Source organism: Schistocerca serialis, chromosome 2 (assembly GCF_023864345.2).
Source record: "Schistocerca serialis cubense isolate TAMUIC-IGC-003099 chromosome 2, iqSchSeri2.2, whole genome shotgun sequence".
Taxonomy (NCBI): Eukaryota; Metazoa; Arthropoda; class Insecta; order Orthoptera; family Acrididae; genus Schistocerca; species Schistocerca serialis.
In genome coordinates, this window is record NC_064639.1 from 621,961,359 (window position 1) to 621,988,232 (window position 26,874).

The 26,874-nt window shown below is 39.9% G+C and overlaps 1 protein-coding gene across 1 annotated transcript in view; it reads right to left on the reverse strand.

The window, feature by feature from the left end:
* LOC126457678 (mitochondrial uncoupling protein 4) overlaps positions 1–26,874 on the reverse strand; it is a 422,954-nt gene that overhangs the window by 89,374 nt on the left and 306,706 nt on the right. The window contains exon 6 of the mRNA XM_050094182.1: positions 22,894–23,091. Coding sequence (XP_049950139.1) covers positions 22,894–23,091 — 198 coding nt within the window. The remainder of the gene's footprint in view (positions 1–22,893; positions 23,092–26,874) is intronic.

The following is a 26,874-nucleotide window of genomic DNA, read 5'->3' on the forward strand; positions in this document are numbered from 1 at the left end:
TAAGGATGTAGAGGTGCATATCACTAGGAGTAAGACAGATACTGCCTACAGGAAAATTAAAGAGACCTTTGGAGAAAAGAGAACCACTTATATGAGTATCAAGAGCTCAGATGGAAAGCCAGTTCTAAGCAAAGAAGGGAAAGCAGAAAGTTGGAAGGAGTATATAGAGGGTCTATACAAGGGCGATGTACTTGAGGACTATATTATAGAAATGGAAGAGAATGTAGATGAAAATGAAATGGGAGATATGATACTGCGTGAAGATTTTGACAGAGCACTGAAAGATCTGAGTCGAAACAAGGCACTGGGAGTAGACAACATTCCATTAGAATTACTGACAGCCTTGGGAGAGCCAGGCCCAACAAAACTCTACCATCTGGTGAGCAAGATGTATCAGACAGGCAAAATACTCTCAGACTTCAAGAAGAATATAAAATTCCAATCCCAAAGAAAGCAGGTGTTGACAGATATGAAAATTACCGAACTATCAGTTTAATAAGCCATGGCTGCAAAATACTAACGCGAATTCTTTACAGATGAATGGAAAAACTGGTAGAAGCCGACCTCGGGGAACATCAGTTTGGATTCCGAAGAAATGTTGGAACACGTGAGGCAATACTTATGTTGGAAAATAGATTAAGGAAAGGCAAACCTAAGTTTCTAGCATTTGTAGACTTGGAGAAAGCTTTTGACAATGTTGACTGGAACACTCTCTTTCGAATTCTGAAGGTGGCAGTGGTAAAATACAGGGAGCGAAAGGCTATTTACAATTTGGTTCAAATGGCTCTGAGCACTATGGGACTCAACTGCTGAGGTCATTAGTCCCCTAGAACTTAGAACTAGTTAAACCTAACTAACCTAAGGACATCACAAACATCCATGCCCGAGGCAGGATTTGAACCTGCGACCGTAGCGGTCTTGCGGTTCCAGACTGCAGCGCCTTTAACCGCACGGCCACTTCGGCCGGCTATTTACAATTTGTACAGAAACCAGATGGCAGGTATAAGAGGCGAAGGGCATGAAAGGGAAGCAGTGGTTGGGAAAAGAGTGAGACAGGGTTGTAGCCTATCCCCGATGTTATTCAATCTGTATATTGAGCAAGCAGTAAAAGAAGCAAAAGAAAAATTTGGAGTAGGAATTAAAATCCATGGAGGTCCATGGAGGTCCGCCAATGACATTGCAATTCTGTCAGAGACAGCAAAGGACCTGGAAGAGCAGCTAAACGGAATGGACAGTATCTTGAAAGGAGGATATAAGATGAATATCGACAAAAGCAAAACGAGGAAAATGGAATGTAGTCAAATTAAATCGGGCGATGCTGCGGGAACTAGATTTGGAGATGAAATGTTTAAAGTAGTAAATGAGTTTTGGTATTTGGGGAGCAAAATAACTGATGATGGTCGAAGTAGAGAGGATATAAAATGTAGACTGGCAATGCCAAGGAAAGCATTTCTGAAGAAGAGAAATTTGTTAACATCGAGTATAGATTTAAGTGTCAGGAAGTCGTTTCTGAAAGTATTTGTATGGAGTGTAGCCATGTATGGAAGTGAAACATGGACGATAACCAGTTTGGACAAGAAGAGAATAGAAGCTTTCGAAATGTGGTGCTACAGAAGAATGCTGAAGATAAGGTGGGTAGATCACGTAACTAATGAGGAGGTATTGAATAGGATTGGGGAGAAGAGAAGTTTGTGGCACAACTTGACTAGGAGAAGGGATCGGTTGGTAGGACATGTTTTGAGGCATCAAGGGATCACAAATTTAGCATTGGAGGGCAGCGTGGAGGGTAAAAATCATAGAGGGAGACCAAGAGATGAATACACTAAGCAGATTCAGAAGGATGCAAGTTGCAGTAGGTACTGGGAGATGAAGAAGCTTGTACAGGATAGAGTAGCATGGAGAGCTGCATCAAACCAGTCTCAGGACTGAAGACCACAACAACAACAACAACAACAACAACAACAACAACAATGGCTCACATTTAAAAGAATGGTTGACCATGCACTGGATAGATATATATGCAGTAGAACACTACATATTGAGAAGATCCTCTGTGGTACACAGTCACCATAAAGAACCTTCTGAAGAAACAGATACTACTGCATAACCGGTATAAAACAAAGCATAGGTCTACAGATAGATAGATGCTGAACGAAAAACATTTGGCAGTCAGGAAAGTAATGTTTAAAGCCTTCAATAACTGCCATAGCAGAATATTGTCAAAAGATGTTTCACAAATCCCAGAGAAATTGTGGTTGTCTGTGAAGGCCGTTAATGGCACCAAAGTTAGTGTCCAGACACTCATGGATGAGCAAGAACTAAAACTGAGATTAGCATCACTCAAGCAGAAATGCTTAAGTATGTTCTCAAATGTTCTTTTACAATGAAAATTCTGGAGTGTTGCCCCTATTCAACCTTCATACTACCAAAAAGATGAGTGAAATAGATATTAGTGCTAGGGGCAATGAGAAACAACTGAAATTGTTAAAACTGAACAAAGCCCAGGGCCCACTGGAATCCTTATCTCTTTCTATACCCAATTTGCAGCTGAGTTAGCCACCCTGTTAACTATAATCTATTGTAGATCCTTTGAGCAAAAAATAGTGTCCAGTAGTTGGAAGAAAGCACGTCACACTTGTCTACAAGAAGAGTAGCAGAAATGATCCGTGAAACTACTGTCCAACAGCACTGACATCCATTTATTGAAGAATCCTAGAACATATTCTGACGTACCTAGAAAAGAATGACGTCCTCCAGGCCAACCAACATGGATTTCAAAAACAAAGATAATGTGAAACCCAATTTGCACTTTTATTACAAAACATCCTGAAAGTAATGGATCAAGACAGTTAGATAGTTGCAGTATTTTTTTATTTCTGAAAAGCATTTGACTCTGTACCATACTTACGCTTATCACCAAAAGTATGACTCTATGAGGTATTAGGTGATATTTGTGGCTGGGATGAGGATTTCTTAGCAGGGAGAACATGGCATGTTATCTTGGATGGAGAGTTACTGACAGATGTAGAAGTAACTTTGAGTGTACCTTTGGGAGGTGTGTTTGCTGTTTTGCTGTTCATGTTGTATATTAATGATGTTGCAGACAATATTAATACTAATCTCAGACTTTTTGTAGATGCAGTTATCTGCAGTGAGCTACAGTCTGAATGTAGCTGTACAAATATTCAGTTAGACTTTGATAAAATTTCAAAGTGGTACAAAGATTGGCATTTTGCTTTAAACATTCAGAAATGTAAAATTGTGCACTTCACAAAATGAAAAAAAAATGGTATCCTCTGAATATAATATCACCAAGTCACAGCTGGAATTGGTATATGCATAAAAATCCATGGGTGTAACACTTAGAAGGAACATGAAATAAAACAATAATATAGGCTCAGTCATGAGTAAAGCAGGTAGCTGACTTCAGTCTATTGGTAGAATAACAGGGAAATGCATCAGTCGACAGAGGAGATTGCTTGCAAATCACTTCTGTGGACCATCCTAGAATATTGTTCAAGAGTGTGGGATCTGTACAAGATAGGACTTACAGGGGATATTGAATGTACACAGAGAAGAGCAGCACAAATGGTCACAGGTATGTTTGACCCACATGAGTGTGTCACAGAGATGATGAAATAACCGAATTGGAAAACTTGAACGGATGCAAGCTATCCTGATAAAGTCTACTAACAAAGTTTCAAGAACCAGTTTTAAATGATGACTCTAGGAATATACTACAGCTCAATACATATTGGTCCTATAGGGATCATGAGGACAAGATCAGATTAACTACAACATAAACAGAGACATTTAAGCAATCATTCTTCCTGGCCTCCATACGTGAATGCAATGGGGAAAAGTCCTAATAACTGGTACAGTTGGATGTACCCTCTGCCATGCACTTCAGAGTGGTTTGCAGAGTACAGATGCAGATGAAGATGTCATCATGGGGTTTTACATATGGTGCTTGTTTTTGGAGACATTAAACAATGTCATCACTCTACTAGAGCATTGAAAAGAGCAAGTTACTCCTATTTTCACAGTAAAAGCAAATAAAGAAACAAATTAATTTCTGATAGGTTTTACTTTTGTATTTTAAACAGTTACTGACACTTGCTCTCATAAATTCATCTGCTTTGTTCTCATAACTTCAAGTGCTTTTTCTCCTGCCGAGAACTTTGTTTTTATTTGTACATGTTAGTGACTGGGTATATCTCCTTTCTTTGCAAGGACAATGTTTAATAAATATAATTTTCACATAGTTTCACTGCAGTACACTGTTTGTTCAGAATGCATGAACACACTGTTCATGCTTGTGTCACTGCATCCATGTTAGACTGGTTCTGCCCTTTGTTCTCTCCTGCTGACTGTTCATTCAAACAAATTTTTCTATAACATTACTGCCTGTGTACAGTGAGAGTATGGCAATACTCAAGGGTCTACTGTATCACAAAAAATTATTTGTCATAAATTTTTCACAAACATGGGCCCACCAGGATGAACAATTGAAGACTGTCAAACTGGGGAACCAAACTTACACCACTGTATTGGTCCAGTATCACCGCTTTCTAAGTTGTACAAGCCAAATAGCCGGGAACATGGAAACTGACATCCATGATCAGAGCAAACTATGTTGTTGTTGTTGTGGTCTTCAGTCCTGAGACTGGTTTGATGCAGCTCTCCATGCCACTCTATCCTGTGCAAGCTTTTTCATCTCCCAGTACCTACTGCAACCTACATCCTTCTGAATCTGCTTAGTGTATTCATCTCTTGGTCTCCCTCTACGATTTTTACCCTCCACGCTGCCCTCCAATACTAAATTGGTGATCCCTTGATGCCTCAGAACATGTCCTACCAACCGATCCCTTCTTCTGGTCAAGTTGTGCCACAAACTTCTCTTCTCCCCAATCCTATTCAATACTTCCTCATTAGTTATGTGATCTACCCATCTAATCTTCAGCATTCTTCTGTAGCACCACATTTCGAAAGCTTCTATTCTCTTCTTGTCCAAACTATTTATCGTCCATGTTTCACTTCCATACATGGCTACACTCCATACGAATACTTTCAGAAATGACTTCCTGACACTTAAATCAATACTGGATGTTAACAAATTTCTCTTCTTCAGAAACGCTTTCCTTGCCATTGCCAGCCTACATTTTATATCCTCTCTACTTCGACCATCATCAGTTATTTTGCTCCCCAAATAGCAAAACTCCTTTACTACTTTAAGTGCCTCATTTCCTAATCTAATTCCCTCAGCATCACCCGACTTAATTAGACTACATTCCATTATCCTTGTTTTGCTTTTGTTGATGTTCATCTTATATCCTCCTTTCAAGACACTGTCCATTCCATTCAACTGCTCTTCCAAGTCCTTTGCTGTCTCTGACAGAATTACAATGTCATCGGCGAACCTCAAAGTTTTTATTTCTTCTCCATGAATTTTAATACCTACCCCGTATTTTTCTTTTGTTTCCTTTACTGCTTGCTCAATATACAGATTGAACAACATCGGGGAGAGGCTACAACCCTGTCTTACTCCCTTCTCAACCACTGCTTCCCTTTCATGTCCCTCGACTCTTATAACTGCCATCTGGTTTCTGTACAAATTGTAAATAGCCTTTCGCTCCCTGTATTTTACCCCTGCCACCTTCAGAATTTGAAAGAGAGTATTCCAGTCAACATTGTCAAAAGCTTTCTCTAAGTCTACAAATGCTAGAAACGTAGGTTTGCCTTTCCTTAATCTTTCTTCTAAGATAAGTCGTAAGGTCAGTATTGCCTCACGTGTTCCAGTGTTTCTACGGAATCCAAACTGATCTTCCCCGAGGTTGGCTTCTACTAGTTTTTCCATTCGTCTGTAAAGAATTCGCGTTAGTATTTTGCAGTTGTGACTTATTAAGCTGATAGTTTGGTAATTTTCACATCTGTCAACACCTGCTTTCTTTGGGATTGGAATTATTATATTCTTCTTGAAGTCTGAGGGTATTTCACCTGTTTCATACATCTTGCTCACCAGATGGTAGAGTTTTGTCAGGACTGGCTCTCCCACGGCCGTCAGTAGTTCCAATGGAATATTGTCTACTCCAGGGGCCTTGTTTCGACTCAGGTCTTTCAGTGCTCTGTCAAACTCTTCACGCAGTATCGTATCTCCCATTTCATCTTCATCTACATCCTCTTCCATTTCCATAATATTGTCCTCAAGTACATCGCTCTTGTATAGACCCTCTATATACTCCTTCCACCTTTCTGCTTTCCCTTCTTTGCTTAGAACTGGGTTTCCATCTGAGCTCTTGATATTCATACCAGTCGTTCTCTTATCTCCAAAGGTCTCTTTAATTTTCCTGTAGGCGGTATCTATCTTACTTCTAGTGAGATAGGCCTCTACATCCTTACATTTGTCCTCTAGCCATCCCTGCTTAGCCATTTTGCACTTCCTGTCGATCTCATTTTTGAGACGTTTGTATTCCTTTTTGCCTGTTTCACTTACTGCATTTTTATATTTTCTCCTTTCATCAATTAAATTCAATATTTCTTCTGTTACCCAAGGATTTCTACTAGCCCTCGTCTTTTTACCTACTTGATCCTCTGCTGCCTTCACTACTTCATCCCTCAAAGCTACCCATTCTTCTTCTACTGTATTTATTTCCCCCATTCCTGTCAATTGCTCCCTTATGCTCTCCCTGAATCTCTGTACAACCTCTGGTTCTTTCAGTTTATCCAGGTCCCATCTCCTTAAATTCCCACCTTTTTGCAGTTTCTTCAGTTTTAATCTACAGGTCATAACCAATAGATTGTGGTCAGAGCCCACATCTGCCCCTGGAAATGTCTTACAATTTAAAACCTGGTTCCTAAATCTCTGTCTTACCATTATATAATCTATCTGATACCTTTTAGTATCTCCAGGGTTCTTCCATGTATACAACCTTCTTTCATGATTCTTAAACCAAGTGTTAGTTATGATTATGTTGTGCTCTGTGCAAAATTCTACCAGGCGGCTTCCTCTTTCATTTCTGTCCCCCAATCCATATTCACCTACTATGTTTCCTTCTCTCCCTTTTCCTACACTCGAATTCCAGTCACCCATGACTATTAAATTTTCGTCTCCCTTCACAATCTGAATAATTTCTTTTATTTCATCATACATTTCTTCAATTTCTTCGTCATCTGCAGAGCTAGTTGGCATATAAACTTGTACTACCGTAGTAGGTGTGGGCTTTGTATCTATCTTGGCCACAATAATGCGTTCACTATGCTGTTTGTAGTAGCTTACCCGCATTCCTATTTTCCTATTCATTATTAAACCTACTCCTGCATTACCCCTGTTTGATTTTGTGTTTATAACCCTGTAGTCACCTGACCAGAAGTCTTGTTCCTCCTGCCTCCGAACTTCACTAATTCCCACTATATCTAACTTCAACCTATCCACTTCCCTTTTTAAATTTTCTAACCTACCTGCCCGATTAAGGGATCTGACATTCCACGCTCCGATCCGTGGAATGCCAGTTTTCTTTCTCCTGATAACGACTAACTAATAAGCAAACTAATAAGCAAACTAATAAGCAAACTAATAAACTACTAAATGGCTGTATGTCAGTGGATCAGAATCAGGTGGACATAGGGATCCAAGTCCTGAATGGTCAGTGAAGCCTCAGCTCCAGTTTCTGCAAATTCCTGGAACATGGAACATGACCATGTACTGTGAAATACTGGTCTGACTTAGTTACAAATTCAGTCAAGGGTGTGGTTTTCATCACCATAAAATTATTTGTGTTCTGATGACAAGAACATTAAAAGAGAGAGGAAGCGGCTTGTTAATCCCCAGGAAATTGGTCACTGTTTTGATTGCCCTGTCTACAAGGTTTTCTGCTGTGAAATTATTTAGATTCATTAGCTTTAATACCCAAATTTGACAGTTTTCTTGCCCAACATATACATATTGACAAAAATAAAGGAAAGGGACATATGTCATTTTTGCCAAAAGCAACATGCAAGGAAGTTATTCATCCTACTGTATCAAGTACAAGCGGCTACATTATTTGTGAAAGTAAGAGATGCAAGTGCTATTCGGTTTCATTGGATTCCACTTCTGACAGATCACACGTATACTGACTCTGATAGCGTGCTTAGCCCTACCATCTGGGCCAGTGGAAATATTTGTAAGTTTCTTGGAAATGAAAGGCCATAATGCTGAGCAACTCGCACAAATCTTACTAGATTTTTTAAATGAGAATGGTACTAATATTAAATATTGTCATAGATAAAGCTGTGACAGTGCCAGCAACATGAATGGGAAACACAGTGCCTTAGAAGCACAAATTAAGAAGATAAATTAAAAACACAGAATACAGTCCCTGATTTGCACATTCATTGAATTTGGCTGCCAAGTGTGCTGCAGAATGCTGTACAGAAACATCCACTTTCTTCGATTTTGTTGAAAGGCTGCACACATTTTTTTCTGCTTCTACCTATGGGTGGGGTGTTCTTTTGAAAGCATTGAAAGAAACTAGTTCAAAAATTCTAATTTTGGAAAGGTTGTTTGGCACTAGTTGGTAATTAGGCTTATGGACTAGTTTTGAAGAGGGTTAGTTGGAAACACTAATAATACCTATTGCTTGGAATGAAATCCTAAAATGCTTGCAAGCAATTAGTGCTTCACTGCAGTTGCTGGATCAAGACCTTAACCTTTATAAATCATTACATGGGTATGTCCAAGCAATGCAGTCCACATTTTCAGATGTGGAAGCAAAAGCCAAAGTGCTGACCAGCTGTGAAGAATGTAAGCAACAGACATCAAGGTGGCACAAGCAAAATACAAAGTATGACCATTTCAGCAGCTTTAATATACTCAATGAAGTTGAAGAAAATCAAAAATCTGGAGAACATTTTGAAATTCAGGTTTTTATTATCATACCTAATATTGGGTATTAGCTAAATGCATGGAAGCATACCATCAAATGACTAGTGTATTTGGAATTCTCTGGCAATTTAAGTCTTTAACAACAGAATATAACTTGAAAAGAACTCCAATTATAGTCAGTGCTTACCCAGACAATTTGAAATAAAGTCTAGGGGATGAATGGTGCAGTTTGCCGAGCTGCTAAAAACAGATCTGACTGCTACTATTGACAGCATAAATCACGAGCACCTGAAACTGCAGTTTTATATATTTTCAATAGAATATTCATTAGAATTGTGTTTTCCATATGTAAACATTTACTTGTCTTTGATGATCACCAGTTGCAGTGAAGAATAGTTGTCCCTCCCTCCTTAGAGAAAATTATTCAATAGGTGTTAGCTCTAAATTTTCCCAAATTAAATTGAGAAAATATTTTTTGTAAAGTGCTGTTTTATTTTATATTCTAAACTTTGAGGCCTAAAGCAATCCAAGGGCCTCTTCTTAGCATTTGCTATGGACCCCACACTGGCTTGATTCTGTGCTGAGCATGAGGTGGAATTTTTATTCACTTCACCAAAAGATACTGCTCGAATACTATGTAATTGAGTGAGAGTTAGATCTAGATACAATAATTGATGATGGAGGGAGTCAGCTGGTCAAAGGAGCAATGAGTGTGTGAGTTTAGGTTTTCTAAGCATATCATGATTTTGAAATGTTCTCTGCTAGTCAGTGGGGTGGCATTGTCCATATGGAGTGATTTACTGATTTTTTGCCATCTTCAGGTGGTCCTGATGACTGACTGTCTTCTGTTGGGTGCCATCTTATATACATCCTCCATCTACTGTCTAATTTGGGCTGCCATATCTGGGTGCAACTTTACTGGGGATGGAATAAAAGAAGGGGGAAGTGTTTGGCTGGATAAATCCATAGATCCAGATACATGAGAAGCTGATGTACAGTGGATTCCTACTAAATAAAGCTTGGGTCTCAACCTTGAGCATTCTCAGTGCACAACAACTGTCTGTGGGAAGATCCACTCACACCATTCCAATTGAGGAGCTGAGATCACACCATGTAGATGCACCTCCTCCACATGACTTCATCCCAATCCATGCAGTGGCGGTAAAAGATTTAAGCGATCCTTGTACTGGATGTTAAAGCAATCATGGACTCTGATCTATTCAACTTTTACAAGGTCACAGTGTGGGATTTCATGTTCTACAGCTTTCTGATGTGTAAAAGACTGTGTAAGCAAAGTCAGATTTTTTGCTTTGTGGAGAAGAATGTGGCTAATGAGGTGTAAGATGGCATTCTATGTCATAAGTGGAACTTTGGAGGCACCATTGTGGATTATACTGTTTACAGATGAAGTCAATATTTGGAGGGTTTTATATTATAACTCATATCCTATGAATATATGCTGTTTCAAAGCACCAGCACATTCAGAATGTCACAAAAACGTTTTGTTTTGGGTATGACTTACAAAATGTCAGGAAATGTTATACTGGTTGTTAAAGTATTTTCAAATTTGGATGGTTGTGTGTTATGGAACTATGCTGTTTCAAGAAAACAATGTCTTGCATATTTATCAAAAACATGTTGATCTTAGTTCAGTTTGTTATAATTAAATGGCATACTGGCAGTTAAGGTCTTCAGGATATTGTAATATCAAAGACATAGTCATAATGATTATAATGATTATGCAATGTTAAAAGCTCTCAACATAGTCATACATGACACCAGTTCTCCATCTTACAATGAATGAAGTCATGTGGTTCTGAAGTCACATATAACTGGTTCCCATCCTGCTATCTACAAATATTTGTTTTGCTCCTTTTCCTGTTTTCTAAAAGATTCTGGGACTACTGTATTAATCTGATAGAAGTATGTTCTGTAATATTCAATGTTACATACATACAAGAGCACTATCTCTCAGAAGTGAGGTGGTTTGATTTTGTGAACGTGCCTAGGAACAAAGATTGACCAATTGCAAGCTTGCTTCCTATGTCACTGCCTTATCTGATCACAATTCAGTGTGTATGTATTTATTTATTCATTCAAAAACTTTATAGATTGTGGTATTCACATTTCTTTTATAAGCAAAGTATCTACAAGAGAGCTCTCACAACATGCAGTACATTTCATATTACATACATTTGTGAGTGTTGCACCCCATTACTCACAATATGTCACACAAAAAATATCCATGCAGACATAAAGTCAATGAAGCCTTCTATAAAAATGGAAATACACTGCCTCACAAAAAAAGTGAAGTGCCTAGAACACATGGTTGGATGTCAGTATAACTTTGTACACATACACACCATCATTGGGTATGTAAATGATTAACAGTTGCAATTCTCTCTGACAGATTAGAACAGTCATCAGACTGCATTAGTGTTGTTTGTGTTTAGTGTTGTTATCTGGCATGGTAGAGTATACAGTATGGTCAGAAACAGTCTGAGAAGCTTGGAAGGGTGTTCCAGGGCAGGTTGTGCTGAGAAATAATTGTTAAGAAGAAAATTCAATATGTTGCAAGTTAGCCAATCAGACCATTGTGCATGCAAATTCAAGCAGCCCACGAGAGACAGTTAGTTTCAGTTGTTTTCATAGAGTAGACAATAGTGCACGAGACTACTCAGCTTTTGGCTCAAGTTCAGTCTTTACTGCCATCCCATGTCCTGCTACTGTATCACTCTCTTGTTCAGTTTTAGAAAAAGAAGAATACATTTGGCAACACTGTCTCTGGCAGGCTGCTTGAATTTTTGTGTGCATGGCTGGCTCACTTCAATGTTAATTAACTCAGAAATGGTGCAAGATATCAAATTTTTTTCATAACAATTATTTTTCAGCACAGCTTGCCCTGCAACACCCTTCCAAGCTTTTCAGACTGTTTCTGACTACCCGGTGTAAGGGATGTGAACAGCGCCAGATGTCGAGTGGTCAGCGCAACAAACACGAAATGCTGTGTACTCACATGAGACAGAGTAACCAAAGTTTGAAAGGGGTCTTATTTTGGATCTCCATTTGGCCAGCTGGTTGAAGTGTGCAGTATCCAAATTTTTGGGGAATTCTGATGTGACAGTGGCCTGATGTTGGACTGCATGGCAATGTAAGGGCAGTCATACTTGTAAAAAACTGAGCACTATGGGACTTAACTGCTGAGGTCACCAGTCCCATAGAACATAGAACTACTTAAACCTAACTAACCTAAGGACATCACACACATCCATGCCCGGCGCAGGATTCGAACCTGCGACCGTAGCGGTCTCGCGGTTCCAGACTGTAGCGCCTAGAACCGCTCGGCCACTCCGGCTGGCTACAAGGGATGATTTCTGTATTGTTCACCAGGCATGTTATAAGCCCTTCACATCTGTGCCTGCCATCAGAGAATAAATAAAGGACTTCCTGCAATATTCTGTGTCATTCCATACCATTGGCCAGACACTATCATCAGCACGACTGGGAAATTACTGTCCCATGTGTAGGTTGTTGTTAATATCACAACGCCTACAGCTTGATTTGGAGTGGTGCCATGATGGGGGTGTTGCCATTATACAGAAGTATGTACTGCTGATGAATAGTATCACATTGTGTCATCGATGAATCACAGTTCCGCTCTACCCCAGATGACCATGGTTGGTGAATATAGCAGTGACCTGGTGAGAGATCTCATTCTTCAGTGTTTTGGAAAGGCACAGTGGTGTTTCTCCTGGCATTATGGTGTCATGAGCCATCAGGCATATCAGGTCACAGCTGGCAGTGACTGACAGAACTCTGGCAGCACAACACTATGTTATGGGCATCCTGCATCCTCACGTTACCTCTCATGCAACAGTATCATGGCGCCATTTTTAACAGAACACAGAAAAACACTTGTCCACACATGGCACAGGTCTCTTTGGACTGTTTGTGTGATGTTGAGGTACTCCCATGACCAGCAAAAGACACAGATTTGTCCACGATAGTTCATGCATGGGAGCAGCCTGGACGTCAACTCTGTCTCAGTGTCATTAACTATGACATACAGTGCCATTTACAACAAGTCATCTTGCTTCAGGAGAGGATGCAACAGTTTTATGACCCATTTCCCAATCAGGTCAGTACATACATCCATGCCAGAGAGGAAACATTGTTATAGTGATACCTAGGTTCACACTACAAAGTTCCTTGGTATTATGGCTCAATTTTATAGCCACTGAAATAGTATTACCTACCCTCTTAAACTGTGAAGTTTCATTTTGTTTCTGTCTCCTCTTCTGGGTGCTTTTTTGTTTTTATCAGGTAGTGCATATTGTCTGACCATTAAAGTTTAGGTTAATGTAGGAAAGAAATATGGACCCCACATGCAATTTCTAATCTTATTTTCACTTAACACATTCATCACATCAAAAATTGTGTATTGGCCATTAGTCTGGTCGCGTCTACTTATTTTATGTGTCACCTTGGTCAACAGATTAAGAAATATTCTCTATTCCATTGTTTTTCTTACTGTTGTTTTAATGTTCACCATGGGTACTATGTGACGTTCATAACTGAAGTGGGATCAAATTTTAGATCAAATATGGGCTCTTGGAATAGCTTTCAGAAACAAACCTAAATGCAAAGAAAATGGAGCGCTGTGAGACAAGTCAGACTATTTCACAACCTCCTTCCCAAAAAGTGACATAACCTGCAGCTATGAGGACACATGTGCATAATAGAATATCATCACAACTACGTGTAAAGTATCCAGATTGATACAAGAAGAAATTTACCAAATTTAGAGATTTGTAAGGAATCTGAGACTCTTCAAGGGATTTAAATCTATCAAAATTATTCTGAATTATATTGTGCTAAAAAGTAAGCAGTATTTCATTGCAGTATGTAAAATGTAGCAAACAGCACATAAGTGTTTGCTGAAAAATGAAATTTGTCAATTCCATGCAAAAGATCTTGAACTGCACATCTATATAACTTACATTACCAAGTTGCTACAGACCTCAATAATCCAACAGTTCTCAGTCACCTAACAGGAAAAATAGAACAAACAACAAAGGAAATGTCAAATGAAGAACATAAATTGACATAAAGAAAATAGCTGCTCTGGTACTGAATCAATACACAACTCTATACACATAGCTTGCAAATTAAAAAAAAAAAAGGAGAGAGAGAGAGAGAGAGAGAGAGAGAGAGAGAAATGTACATTTTACTTCATGACAATAAATCTAACATATACGGTACTGGAGAAAGCAGAGCACAAACTGTTAGAAGACTAGATTTGAATATTATTTTAACACACACAGAATATCAGGTAAATGAAAACGGAAGAGGAAAAGTCTTGTTACAAACCAAAAAATAAAAGCAATATGTTGAATTCAAGGGTGCTTTGACAAGAACTGCAAAACAAATCCTGTAATTAAAGGGCTTATTACTAGAAGTGACCAAAAAAAAACAATATAATAAGATAAATAAGACAAATATGCCATAAGAATAATACCACAGGTATCTGACAGAGAAGAGAAATTTAAGAATTATGAGGATGCACTTATTTTACTCTAAAATGACCTGTTTGTAGAAATGAAACAGGACTAAAATATTCATTTATGGATCAGTCATGTGTACACAATTTGAGTTCCATTCCTGAAACTATTTGGACACCACACATTTCATGCACTGAACAAGAATACTCCTGTGCTCTCTTCATATGTCTGTCCTGATGTGTTATATGCTGGCACATCTTGATTTAAGTAGCAAGAAATGGTGGAGAACACAAAATTAACAATTAATAATGATTTTTCTGTTCCATAAAGGCAATAAAAGGAAGGAAAATAGAGTACAATGTCTGAGAAAGTGAAAAAAATTCAAAAGTCAGGCTTTAGTGCTGGGACAAAGTAGCTGTGTGTGTGTGTCTTTGTGTTCTGAAAAAGACATGTTTGTAAGTAGAGTTGCTGTGTTTCAGATCTTGTTTATGTGTGTATCTACTAATCTGTAGAACTACTGCATGATAAGTGGTAATCTTTCTTCATTTCTATCTTCATTTTGGTACTTAGATGGAATCAAATACATAGTAAGCTAATTCCAATAAAAATAATCCCCAAATTTCATAATTACATTGTTTCATAGTATGCAAATAAGATGATTATAAACAAAGAAAAGTGTCACCACACAGCCTACTTGATAGAGCTGCTCCATAAATGTACGAATGTAGGATACAAATACAAGAAAATTAGTTGTACTATACAGCAGACTTGCCTATATATCTGTTATCACTTACAGTAGAGTGTATGCTGTTTTGAAATTTCCTTGCAGATCAAACTTATGCCAGATTGGAAATAAAACCCAGAATATTGTCTTTTGCAGGACTTGCTCTTTCCGACTGAGCTACCCTGATACCACCCTCATGGCTTCTCTTTTGCCAGTACCTCTCTCTCGCCTTCCAAACTTCAGAGAAGCTCTCCATCATATCTTGCTGGACTGGTGTTCCTGGAAGTAAGGACATTGTGGAAAAATGGCTTAAGACACAGACTTGGATAGCAGGAGGAGGATTCTGGGAGAATTAAGCTGTGAGAGCAGGTCTTAAAATCATACCTGCTTAGTTTAGTCAGTAAGAGAATTGCCTGCAAAAGGTGAGGTCTTGGATTTGAGCCTTGCTTGAGCATACAGTTCTAATCTGCCAGAAAGCTTGAAGTGTAGACTTTAAAGGATCTGTAATCAGATAGCTTATGATTTTCCAGTTTAAGGGTGTTTTTGAATAGGTGCTCTCCTTCAGTTCAGATAAAGATATCTGGAGGGGACACCACAGCATTAATGTGAGACCCAAAGAAAGGCTCCCACAGTTGTGACAACTGCCAAAGCAGTGGAGTTCATAAAATAGTAAGTACAGAAACTGGCTAAACTGACCTGCCCAGATACCCATGTATGTTAAAGCACCCTTCCAGGATGGGTAGGTGCATCAGTTCCACATCAAATCCACCCAGAGGATCATGGGCGAGGGTCATTGTGGCGGCTAGTCTGAACTTGGTTTTTAGACACTTTCTCACAATCCATTAGGTGAACACTTGGTTGGTGCACAGTCTCACCTCAGTTACACAATTCACAAACATCTCAAAAACCTTTGCTCACTTGCACATGAATAACACTACATGCCGACAGTTGGGGGTACTCATATTCTGTCCCAGGGGGTAAGTGGTGAAAGGAAGGGCATCTGACCACCCTTACACCAACCTTGCAAAATCTGTACATAACAATGCTGAACCTGTGCCAGTGCAGGACAAATGCACATGCAGAAAAAGAAGACAGAAGGATGGCTAAAACTCAAATTTTACAGTAATGAGATATTTGTGGTAAATCTAAATGTATATCAAAAAGATAGATTGAAATCAAGCAATGGAAAATCCAGGACAGAATGTAACAATATTAGAGAAGGAAAGTTGCTACTCATCATATAGCGGAGATGCTGAGTCGCGATAGGCACAACAAAAAGATTCACACAATTATAGCTTTTAGCCATAAAGGCCTTTGTCAGCAATAGACACACACACACACACACACACACACACACACACACACACACACAAGAACGAAACTTGCACACATGTCTGCAGTCTCAGACAGCTGAAACCACTGGCAGGGTGGTTTCAGTTGTCTGAGACTGCAGACGGCTGTGCAAGTTTCATGTGTGTGTGTGTGTGTGTGTGTGTGTGTGTGTGTGTGTGTCTATTGCTGACAAAGGCCTTAATGGCCGAAATCTACAATTGTGTGAATCTTTTTGTTGTGCCTATCACAACTCAGCATCTCTGCTACATGGTGAGTCGCAACTTTCCTTCTCTAAAAAGATAGGTTGATGGCATGTGAAAGTGGTGTTTTCTTCACAGGAAACAGGAAATTCAAATCTACTGAGAAAATAACAGAAGCTACATATGAGATCATTTGGGCCAAACTCAGTATCAACAGTGGGCATAAACTTATGATGGGTTCTCCAATTGCCAATTAAATTCACCTCCAGATGTAAGATAAAAACCTTAAGGAAGACTTTGGCTTGCTAATACATATGTTCCCCAAATATATTGCCATCACTGAAGGAGACTTCAACCTACTAATAATCAAATGGTATAATTACAGTGGGGCATGACAAAACATTGAAAAAATGGTACTTATCAAAAGACATCTCACAAAACCCAGAGAAATTCAGGTCATATGCAAAGTCACGCAGTGGCATGAAAGTTAGTATCCAGACACTCATGGAAAACAAAAGGAATGAAAATGAAGTGTGTCACAGCAAATGCTGAAATTCTGAGCTGTTCTTTTACAAAGATGGATCAAGGAGCAATGCCTCACTTCAGTTCTTGCAGCACTGCAAAGATGAGTAACATAGATAATGGTACCAATAGCAATGAAAACAGCTCAGATCACTAAAATTGAGAAGAGTCCAAGGAGCAGTGGAGTCCCTGTCAGATTCAAATCTGTGTCTGAATTGAGGATTTCTTGGTAGGAAGGAGGCAGAATATTATCTTGGATGGAAGTCATCAACAGATGAAGAACTTGTCTTGTTGTATATTAATGACTTGATTGACAATATTAACAATAAATTCACATCATACAATGTAGGCTTTCATGGCCGGTGTTGTCTTCAGTTAAAACTTCTGAGCTGAGAGGCCGTGGTCGATGTATAAAATTTCCACCTGACATTTCGTCTCCATCTGCGGGAGACATCTTCTGAGGTCGTCTGGCTACTGCCACTGAGGCTCCAGGTACTCTTGTATTTGTAGAGTGTGTAGAGGGCACCACCATTTGTCACATGATGCCGACAGTATGCCTATCTTTGGAAGGCATCATCATTCTCGATTAAGAGTAATCGATTGTCATTCTGCTGGTGCAACGTCGACATCCATATTTTGTCTAAATTTAAAACTTCCTCTTTCCTATTAAAAGGATAAGATACAGTAAAATGGACAGAGAGGCATTTGAGTAGACATTCTTCCCACACTCCAAACACGAGTGGAACAGGATGAAACCTCAATATACGGCAAAATTGGAAGTGCTGTCTTTCCTGTCATGTACTTCTCAGTGTTTTTCAGAATATGATTGCATATGTAGAATACAGATACACATTCCTATTCCTAGCTAAAATACAACCCAACATCCTGTTCTTTAACTGCTGCCTAATACATGGAATTTCCCTTCCTCAAATTGCCTAACCATAGAAATTCTCTTCTTGGCAGGCAACCATCCTTTCTCATTGATCTCCTGATTCTGCCAAGCTCTATCCCTCATAAATCTAATACTAGAGAAACAAATTTCCAAGAATCGTGCACCTATGAAACATTCTTTATCCCTCTATAAGATACCACTATTGTTCTATCTCAATTACCTACACCCCATCTCTCAAACTGAAATCCTTGCTAGCAACTGAAAGTGTATTCTAAAGACCAGTTCTCAGTTTTCTCGAATTAACTATCAACCTACTTCAACAGCAAAATACTAATGTCCAACATTTCTTGTCCTACTCATAATAAACTGGAGACAGGGCTGTAGCAGCATAATGTGATAGAAATCAGCAATGGTTTATGAGGCTCGCAGGGAAAGTACATTGGGTATGTGATGAAATAAGAGGTTGGAATTAAGAGGAAGGGGATAGTGGGTGGGGGGACAGAACAGGGGAAGAAGGAAACAGCAGAGGAGACTATGTGGGGGTGGATCAATGGATACATGAATCAAACTAGGCTGATGAGAAGTGATCTGTTGAGAAGGGTTGGATAGGAGGAAAGGCATGGGACAGGGTTGGAGATGGATGTGGGTGCAAGTGTAAGGGAGGGAGTAGTAGATGACAAGATGACTGTGTTATCAAAGGAAGTGTTCTAATGTAAGTTCAAATCTACACAATTTAAAGAAGCTGGTACTTGAGGGGGAAATTCAGATTTTATTTAATGAAGTCAAATAATCAAGTCTGCTGTGCTCAGCAACTTGATCTGCCACTTGGTGATCGGCTGTGCTCTGTTCGTCTGTGGACATTCATGTGGGTGGATAGCTGGTTGAAGTACATGCACACATAAACACCTGTGCAAAGTTTCATACATAACATGACTGGTTTCACAGCTGGGGCTGTCTCTGAATCAAGTCGTTTTGTAGACAGAATGGTCATCTGTAAACTACTTTGGAGATACTTGAAAGATTTTGAAATAAAGATTCAATCACTTTTATGTAGGCAATTTCACTTTACAGGTGACTATTAATATCTACTTCTGGTACATGTATGGCATGTCATTTGTCTCAGATAGCATAATATGAGCTTTTGTATGATTATTAATAAGATGACCATCTGCTAAACTTTCCAGCTATTATCTTCTTCATTATGATTGGTATGGTTGTGTCTGCACCCTGGATTTCAATGCTCTGCACACATTTCAGTCTTCAACAGCCCTTTAAGTCCTCAGTATACCATTCGTGCAAGTCAAAAGAGTAGGAGCAGGTCAAGCCATGGTTTGTGGGACTCCATACAAATGAAGTTACTCATTTTGAGTTTAATATTACTCCTGCAGGTTGTAAGGTGTTATACTGGTGGTATCTTCATGAAAAAGTGTGATGTTTTATGTATTCCTCTACTGGAATACTCGATAACAATGTGTATTTCCACACAAAAGGAGAAAATGCACATAAAAGGAAGGGACAGTTAAATTCTCATAGCGCTGCAGCACAAGGTGATGAGCTGTTGCCTTGGATGGTTTAAACAGAGTGAATGTGAATAGGCAAGTAGTAGGGACAAATGAGGGCTAGGGAAAATGTGTACCAACAGGTGAAGACTAGGGATTAGAGACAATTTGTGAGGATTTTGGTCTAGGGTACGGGATACAGGGGTAGGGGGAGAGCAGAATAAAAGGAGACTGCTGATAAAAGACTGTGCAGTGTGCTGTATTGACTTAGAAATTTAGCAAGATTAATGCACAGAAATTATCAAAAATAATCTATCAAGACCATTAAAAAATGTTAGACTAAATAATCATTTCATATAAAAGTGCAGGACACAAGAATATTAAAATAATAAAAATAACCTACTGTAGCAGAATATAATAACTTAACACAACCAGACACATAAATTCTTTCATTTATCCTGACTCTCTCAATAAGAATTATAAACAAGCTACGCAAAACCAATAAGCAAAAAGATTAATAGAAAATGTAGTTTAATGAACTTAAACAAACAGGCCGGTAGTTGTAATCCTTGATGTGAATGATGATGAAATAAACTGGATAATTGTTCTCAGAGCAGGACCGTATCCCTCTGCACTGGAATTTTAAAGCAAAGTACAGTAGAGCGTTGATTATCTGAAGTAATTGGGGGACATGGGTGTTCAGAATACTGGTTTGTTCGGATAATCAAACTGTACATGTTTATTTGCCAAAAAGAAGTACTGTACAGTAAATTTATTCATAAAAACAGGCATCTCGTACTTGTCCCTCATAGAAAGGACAACACGTTTACGTTTAAGCATTTTGTATCGTCAAGTTCACTTCTTCACGCAGCAGCACACAAGTGGTCGTAACAGAGAACAGAAGGTGACTGTTTGCACCGTGAGAAGCTCTTCTTGGGGGCGCGCAATCCTTCAAACTGCGTGGAGCGGCACGCCTCAACTCTAAGCTGGCATAGCTGTTGCTGTGAACAGCTTTGATACTGCCGCTACTTCTACTGCCAGTGCCAAGACGACAGAAGTGTGCTGATTGTTGAAACACAGCGACTGGCGGCTTGGCCAGTCAGCAGCGCCTTGTGAAAGCCCCATTAGAAGCAATGCTCCGCCAACGGTGGCCCAGTGGGGTGACTACTGTGGGGAACTTGGTTTGTGAGTCAGGGGGATGATGGATGGTAGGGTGGGAGAGTAGCAGGTGCGAGCGAGTACACAGTTCCGTTAAGCGGTCGTTCCATTGACCGACATTCGGATAATCGACGCTCTACTGTTGTTGGTGCCTCCAACTTTTTTGTCTTGCATCTTTATGCCAAATGGTATGAGGGAGACATCTTAGATAGATTTAATACATATTAAAAGTCCTCCCTACCTTAATCAATATAAGTGCAGCTATTAGACAGGTAAAGTGGGGAGGAGGTTAAAACAATGATCACTGGTGGGAAACAATTCTTATCATATGCCTATCATCCAGCCTGTGCTCTGCTTCTTGTAATAGAGTATAACAGTTGATAACTGTTCATAAAAAAATTGAGAGAAATTGTACTGTTTTACTTTTGTTTATTGTAATTCATGAAATGAATGAAAGTTACTAATATTCCCTCAAATTACTATAAATCATTTCACAGCCCTAGGCAATTAAAATATTCAACCAAAAACATTTGCGACCTCTAATTATCATCACAGCCCTGTCCGCCTTTTTCAAGATCCCATCACTTCATGTTGACTGAAAACCGTGCACAGTCCCAACTACACTAATTATGGCACCTGACAACAGTTGAAGTTGGCATAAAGTGCAAGCATCCAAAATGTTCTAGGAACTCAGCAATATTTGCAGCTCTATATGTGAGATCCTGAGTTGGTCACTGGTAAGGACATTCATACTGCTATCCTTACAATATGGCAATTTACCACATTACAAAATATACCCATTTTACTTTTTTATGTAATTCTTGTTCTGTCCTGGTCAGATAAATTTTAACAGTGTTTCAATAGTTTTTGGATAGTTATTCAATGTCTTCAGTCTGACAGATCCTTTAACTGACAGTAGAGATGACTAGTGACGTGAATATCAAACCCCAAACAAAACCCATGGTTGTAAATAAGCCAATGTCTGTCAGTGCACAGTGCACAACTCTACACAAACGTTTTGTGGGGGATATGTAACTGAGAATTAAACTGTGACAGTACAAAAATGGATAATCAATGTATGGTCATCAAATCACTCTAAGTGAAAGACATTACCATTCTAATTTTGATTTCCAGTTAATTGTAAGTCCTCAATGTCACACGGCTAGTTTGTCTCCAATGGAATTTTTTGGATTTGCTGTTTCATACAACGTGCCACAAGAAACAGTAGTTAACTAGAAGATCCCTCAAAGCAACACACTCAGTCCATAACAGCGCAACTCCTGTTTTTGCATAATTTTTTTTTCTTTGCTTAACCTTTCTCCAGCTCTGGATACAAGTAACTGTTCTTTACCTTCTGTTGAGTGCTCAGAAAATGTTTTGTTTCTGAGAACATCTGTGACATTGTTTTTAATAGCTAGTGTATGTTTCCTTTCCTCAACAATACTCAGTTTCAACTCTTCTTGATGTAATATGAAATCTTTTAACTACTCTACAAAAAATTCTTACCTAGTCTAACACCCGAACACATTCACAAAAACATCTTGCAGTCAAACACTGAATAATAATGCAGGAATAACAAAACGAGCATAATGAAAAATCAAAGACTGCTGATAAACTGGTTGGTTGGTTTGTAGATTGAAGGGACTAAACTGTGGGTTATCAATCCCTGTTGCTAAGTGTTTGAGTCACAGTCATTGTGACATGAGGGAATTTATAAACAATCCGGTCCATGAGAAGAAGAGAAACTTGTTTCTAACATAAATGCAAAACACTCTTGTGCCTACTTAACTTTAGTTATTTTCACAGTTTTTGTTGTAATCCAGTACAAGAATCCAGCCTCACAAAAAGTTCTGTTGTAGAGCCCTCAACTGATAGTACTAAAAATGAATAAATCCATGGATGGTAAAGAGCACATACAAAATTAGTATCTATAATAAGGTAAGTCCATGCAGAATGTAAATACTTTAGGAGCAAAGGAGACCTTTCACCAAATCGCAGAGGTGATGAGTCATCAATGACTCAAGACTCCAGCTATTCAGTCAGTGGTCTTCTTTACTCTTAAAGTATTTACATACAGACTCTATATTTCCACTTAAAGATTGTGCCATAAAAAAGAAAAGACATTAAACCTGTATTGTATTTTAAACATTATGATTCTCATAATTCATTGCATTTTTTATTAAGTTACTAATTAACAAATACCTGGAAAGCATGTGAGTTAGATGGCTATCTGGTAGTGATGTGTGAGTAAGTATAAACTGCTTTGCAGAATCATATGTTGTGAGATCACCAAGATTTACAAGAGCTGCTCTCTGAACATTTGGTATTGAGCCTTTCCATAGACCTCTGATGCCACCTTTTGCCAGTATCTTCTGAAATGCATGCAGTGTGCCATGAACTCTGAAAATAAATGTGAAGCATCTTGCTTTGTACAATGATTATACTTAAAAATAATAAATGCCATACTAATCACACACTTCTACTTGGCCCCTGAGAGCAGGATGCTGGGAGTGGAAGCTTGCAATCGGCTAGGAGCACATTGGCTACTGAGACAAGCCTCGCATTCTCCTCCCAGAGCAGCCATTTTACAGTTTATATAAGAAATAAAATTGTAATAAGATAATGCATCGTAGAAGGGACACAAAAGTTGCTGGTGAGTTGCCACAAGAATCAGGCACCAGGTACAGCCTCTTTACTCATTTTGGTAAATAATATTAACAATCACTAAGCACACTACCACACATGGATCAACACTATATTCATAATGGCTACTTATTGTTATGTTGCACAATACTGTTACCCGTATGTAGCTAATGTTGGCAGTGACTGTAAATATTCTGGAGCAGCTCGAAGTCAGCTGACTTCCACTAATCACTTAGGGGTCAAGTAAAAATATGCAATCAGTACAAAACATGCACCCATCTTATCTACAACACACTTCAGTTTAATCTTCTCCTAAACAATGTTACACAACAGTGACTGAATTTTTCATTAAGTTACAAACCACAGAAGAATCTAATGGTATTACAAGCAAAAAATCTATCGGTCATGCATTGGCAGCAGTAAAGCATGTTCGAGTGAAGAGAAAACTGTTTTCCATATTCTGAATCCAGATTTCAAAATCACTGATATCTAAATGTGAGAAACATTTTGAATATAGTTGTGGCAACACTGACATGCCATAACATCTCTGGCGTGCAAAAAATCTTTGGGCCAAGGCGGCCATTATGTTCTGTCTATGTGATACTTTCGATGTGTAATGACGTACATCTGAAGTGTGACAATAAATGTGCTCATTGTTTTAACAAGTGGATTAACGGGTTGTTATTTATAATGATAAGGACCCAAATCCCCACACTGGTGACCCCGCTGACAGTTTGTGACACTCTTCCCGTGTTCTACCTGAGTTCAATAACAATAACAATCGTGTTTGTACGAGTGAACCGCCTGTATCGTCATGTGGCATACGCAACGAGGTGTACCGCCATACAATTTCTACGGTCAGAATCTGACCATGCCACCCACCTGCACTACGCATGGACTCTATACATCAAACATTTCGAGGCCATCTGACCTGCGAGTGGATTGCAGTACCACAACACTCAAAAGACAATGCGTACGTACCACCCGCCATCTTGCCTCAAGATCGTTCTTTCGAAGATACAGGACAAAGTGTAAAAAGAGATCCAGACATTCCACCGCTAATGTCGCATGCTCAGGAGTGCGCAACCCCCCTCAGAACTTTGCACCAACTTTTGGAGCAGTGCCACTACACGGTTGCTACATCATCCGCGCTGCAAATCGGTTCCACGCCTGGCTACGCACAGCCTCAATTTTCTGATCGAACTGAACAGTGTATAGTCAATATGACCTCTCCTAGTACCTCGACCGATCCGAGGGGTGTAACAGATAACAGATTACGAGACCCCGGGCCTACACCCCCCCCCCCCCCCCTCCTCGGCAGATGCCATATTGACTGCTCCCACACCTGTGGCTCTTACACACCCAGTGGTCATGGATTCCAAACCAACTAAGTTACCTAAACTGCCAACTTTTGCAAAAACGTAGCCTGACACATGGTTCGCATTAGTCGACTCTATATTCACCACCACAGGCATTGACTCAGAAGAATCATGCTTCATGTGTTTGGTGGGACATTTGCATGACCATTTGGATTTGATTAGTGACATTGTGATCAGCCCCCCCCCTCCCCCCCCCCCTTCTTCACCGAAATACACGAAGGCGAAAAGACTCATTTGTGAAAGACTTTCTTGAGCTCTGGACAACATTATTAATCATATCATTCACGAGGAACACCTGCATGACCTCACCCAATCAGGACTATGGCGACGAATCCACGTCCTCGCTCCTGTGGATTTGCTACCCGATACAGCGTTATGGTCGATGTGGCTCATCAAAATGCCAGAAACACTACAACTACAGCTCCTGCCGCTCACCAACAGCATCTTGGACGAGAAGCTTTCAGTTGCGGATCGAGCTTTCAGGATTATTAACAGGTGAGCACACAGCATGAAGAATGGAGGTAGCAATCTCAACAGCACGTCACCCCCCGCCCCCCTTCCCCCTCCAGGATTCGGGTGAGCTCAATTCCTCAACGATCACGCTATGACAGTGGTGACATCTGCCTGCCATCACGGGGAACCAGATACAGCCTCCATGGCATCTGTCATGACAACCGACATCGCACTGCAGCACTCCACAACAGACACAGCCAACACCAGGAGCTCTACATCACCCCTGTCTAACGCAGCCTGGCCGCTGTGTTGGTTCCACGCCAACTTCGGTGACGCGGCCAGGAAATGTCGCAGCCATTGCACAGCGGGAAATGCAGCTCACGAGGTGCCATAGGTGCAGCATCTCGCACACAGGAAAAAAGATGCCTTACAGCAGCAACAGCATCTAACACGGTAAGCGCCGACGGTTGTCTATTCGCTCTTGACCTCGTCTCAGGAACTAAATTCCTCGTTGACAGTGGTGCTGATATGAGTGTAATACCCCCAGCTCTCGCACCTACCATGTTAACTTCCTCACCCAGACTGTTCTGCGCGGCTAATGACTCTCATATCAAAGTGTTAGGTACAGCACCTTTAACGCTCAAACTGTCAAAAGACTTGAAGCTTTTGTGGACTTTTCACGTGGCACAGATGACTTGTTCGGCCTTAGGCATTGACTTTCTGTGACACCATAAATTTTCGCTAGACATTCTGCAAAGTACATTAGTCCATCAACCTTCACAAAAGACTATCGCCCTCATGGCCACTGCGTCTGTATCACCCACTCGGTCAAAAAACATTGACATTTCCCTATTGCAGACTGAATGTGCTCTTTTTGCTGCCATGTTAACTAGTAAAAGTTGCGATGTGCTACTACAATGACAAGAAATCAGTGAACTCAAGCAAACGCAGGCCAAGCTCACCTCCCTTATCGAGCGTACCAAACAGACATTACAGAGCATGAAATCTGAACTCGCCTCACTTCGAGGTATTCGCTCTTCGCACAAACTGGCATGCGCTCAAATCATTGACTCATTGCATGAGTGTTTGAATGCTAATGACGCACCCCGCGCGCGTAGCATGTTATCAATCACAAGCGGTGCATGTCACAAACTCAATACGACTGAGGGCCCTCTGGTCAGACACTGACCATGACGCCTGAATCCACACAAATTCAAAGTGGCGAAAGCTATCATCTCAGACCTATTAAAAGCAGGCATTGTACGCCCATCCTCCAGTGACTGGTCGTCACCAATTCATCTCACATCAAAGAAGGATGGTTCCTACAGTCACTGTAGTGACTATAGATGTCTCAATGACTGCACAATCATGGACAATTATCCAGTATCGAACATTCAGGACTTCGCTTCTCAGTTGACAGGCGCTAAAATTTTCAGTGTGGTATACTGTGAGAACGCATATCACCAAATACCAATGTACGAACAAGATATCCCTAAAATGGCCATCACCACACCCTTCGGCCTCTTCGAATACATTTATATGCCTTACAGATTGACAAACGCTGCCCAAACCTGGCAGATGTTCTTAGATACAGTGTTACGACCCCTACCTTTCTGCTACGTGTACCTGGCCGACATTTTGATCTTTTCCTCCTCTCCGGGTGCTGTTTGACACATTACAATCCCACGGTGTGATTGTCAACAAATAC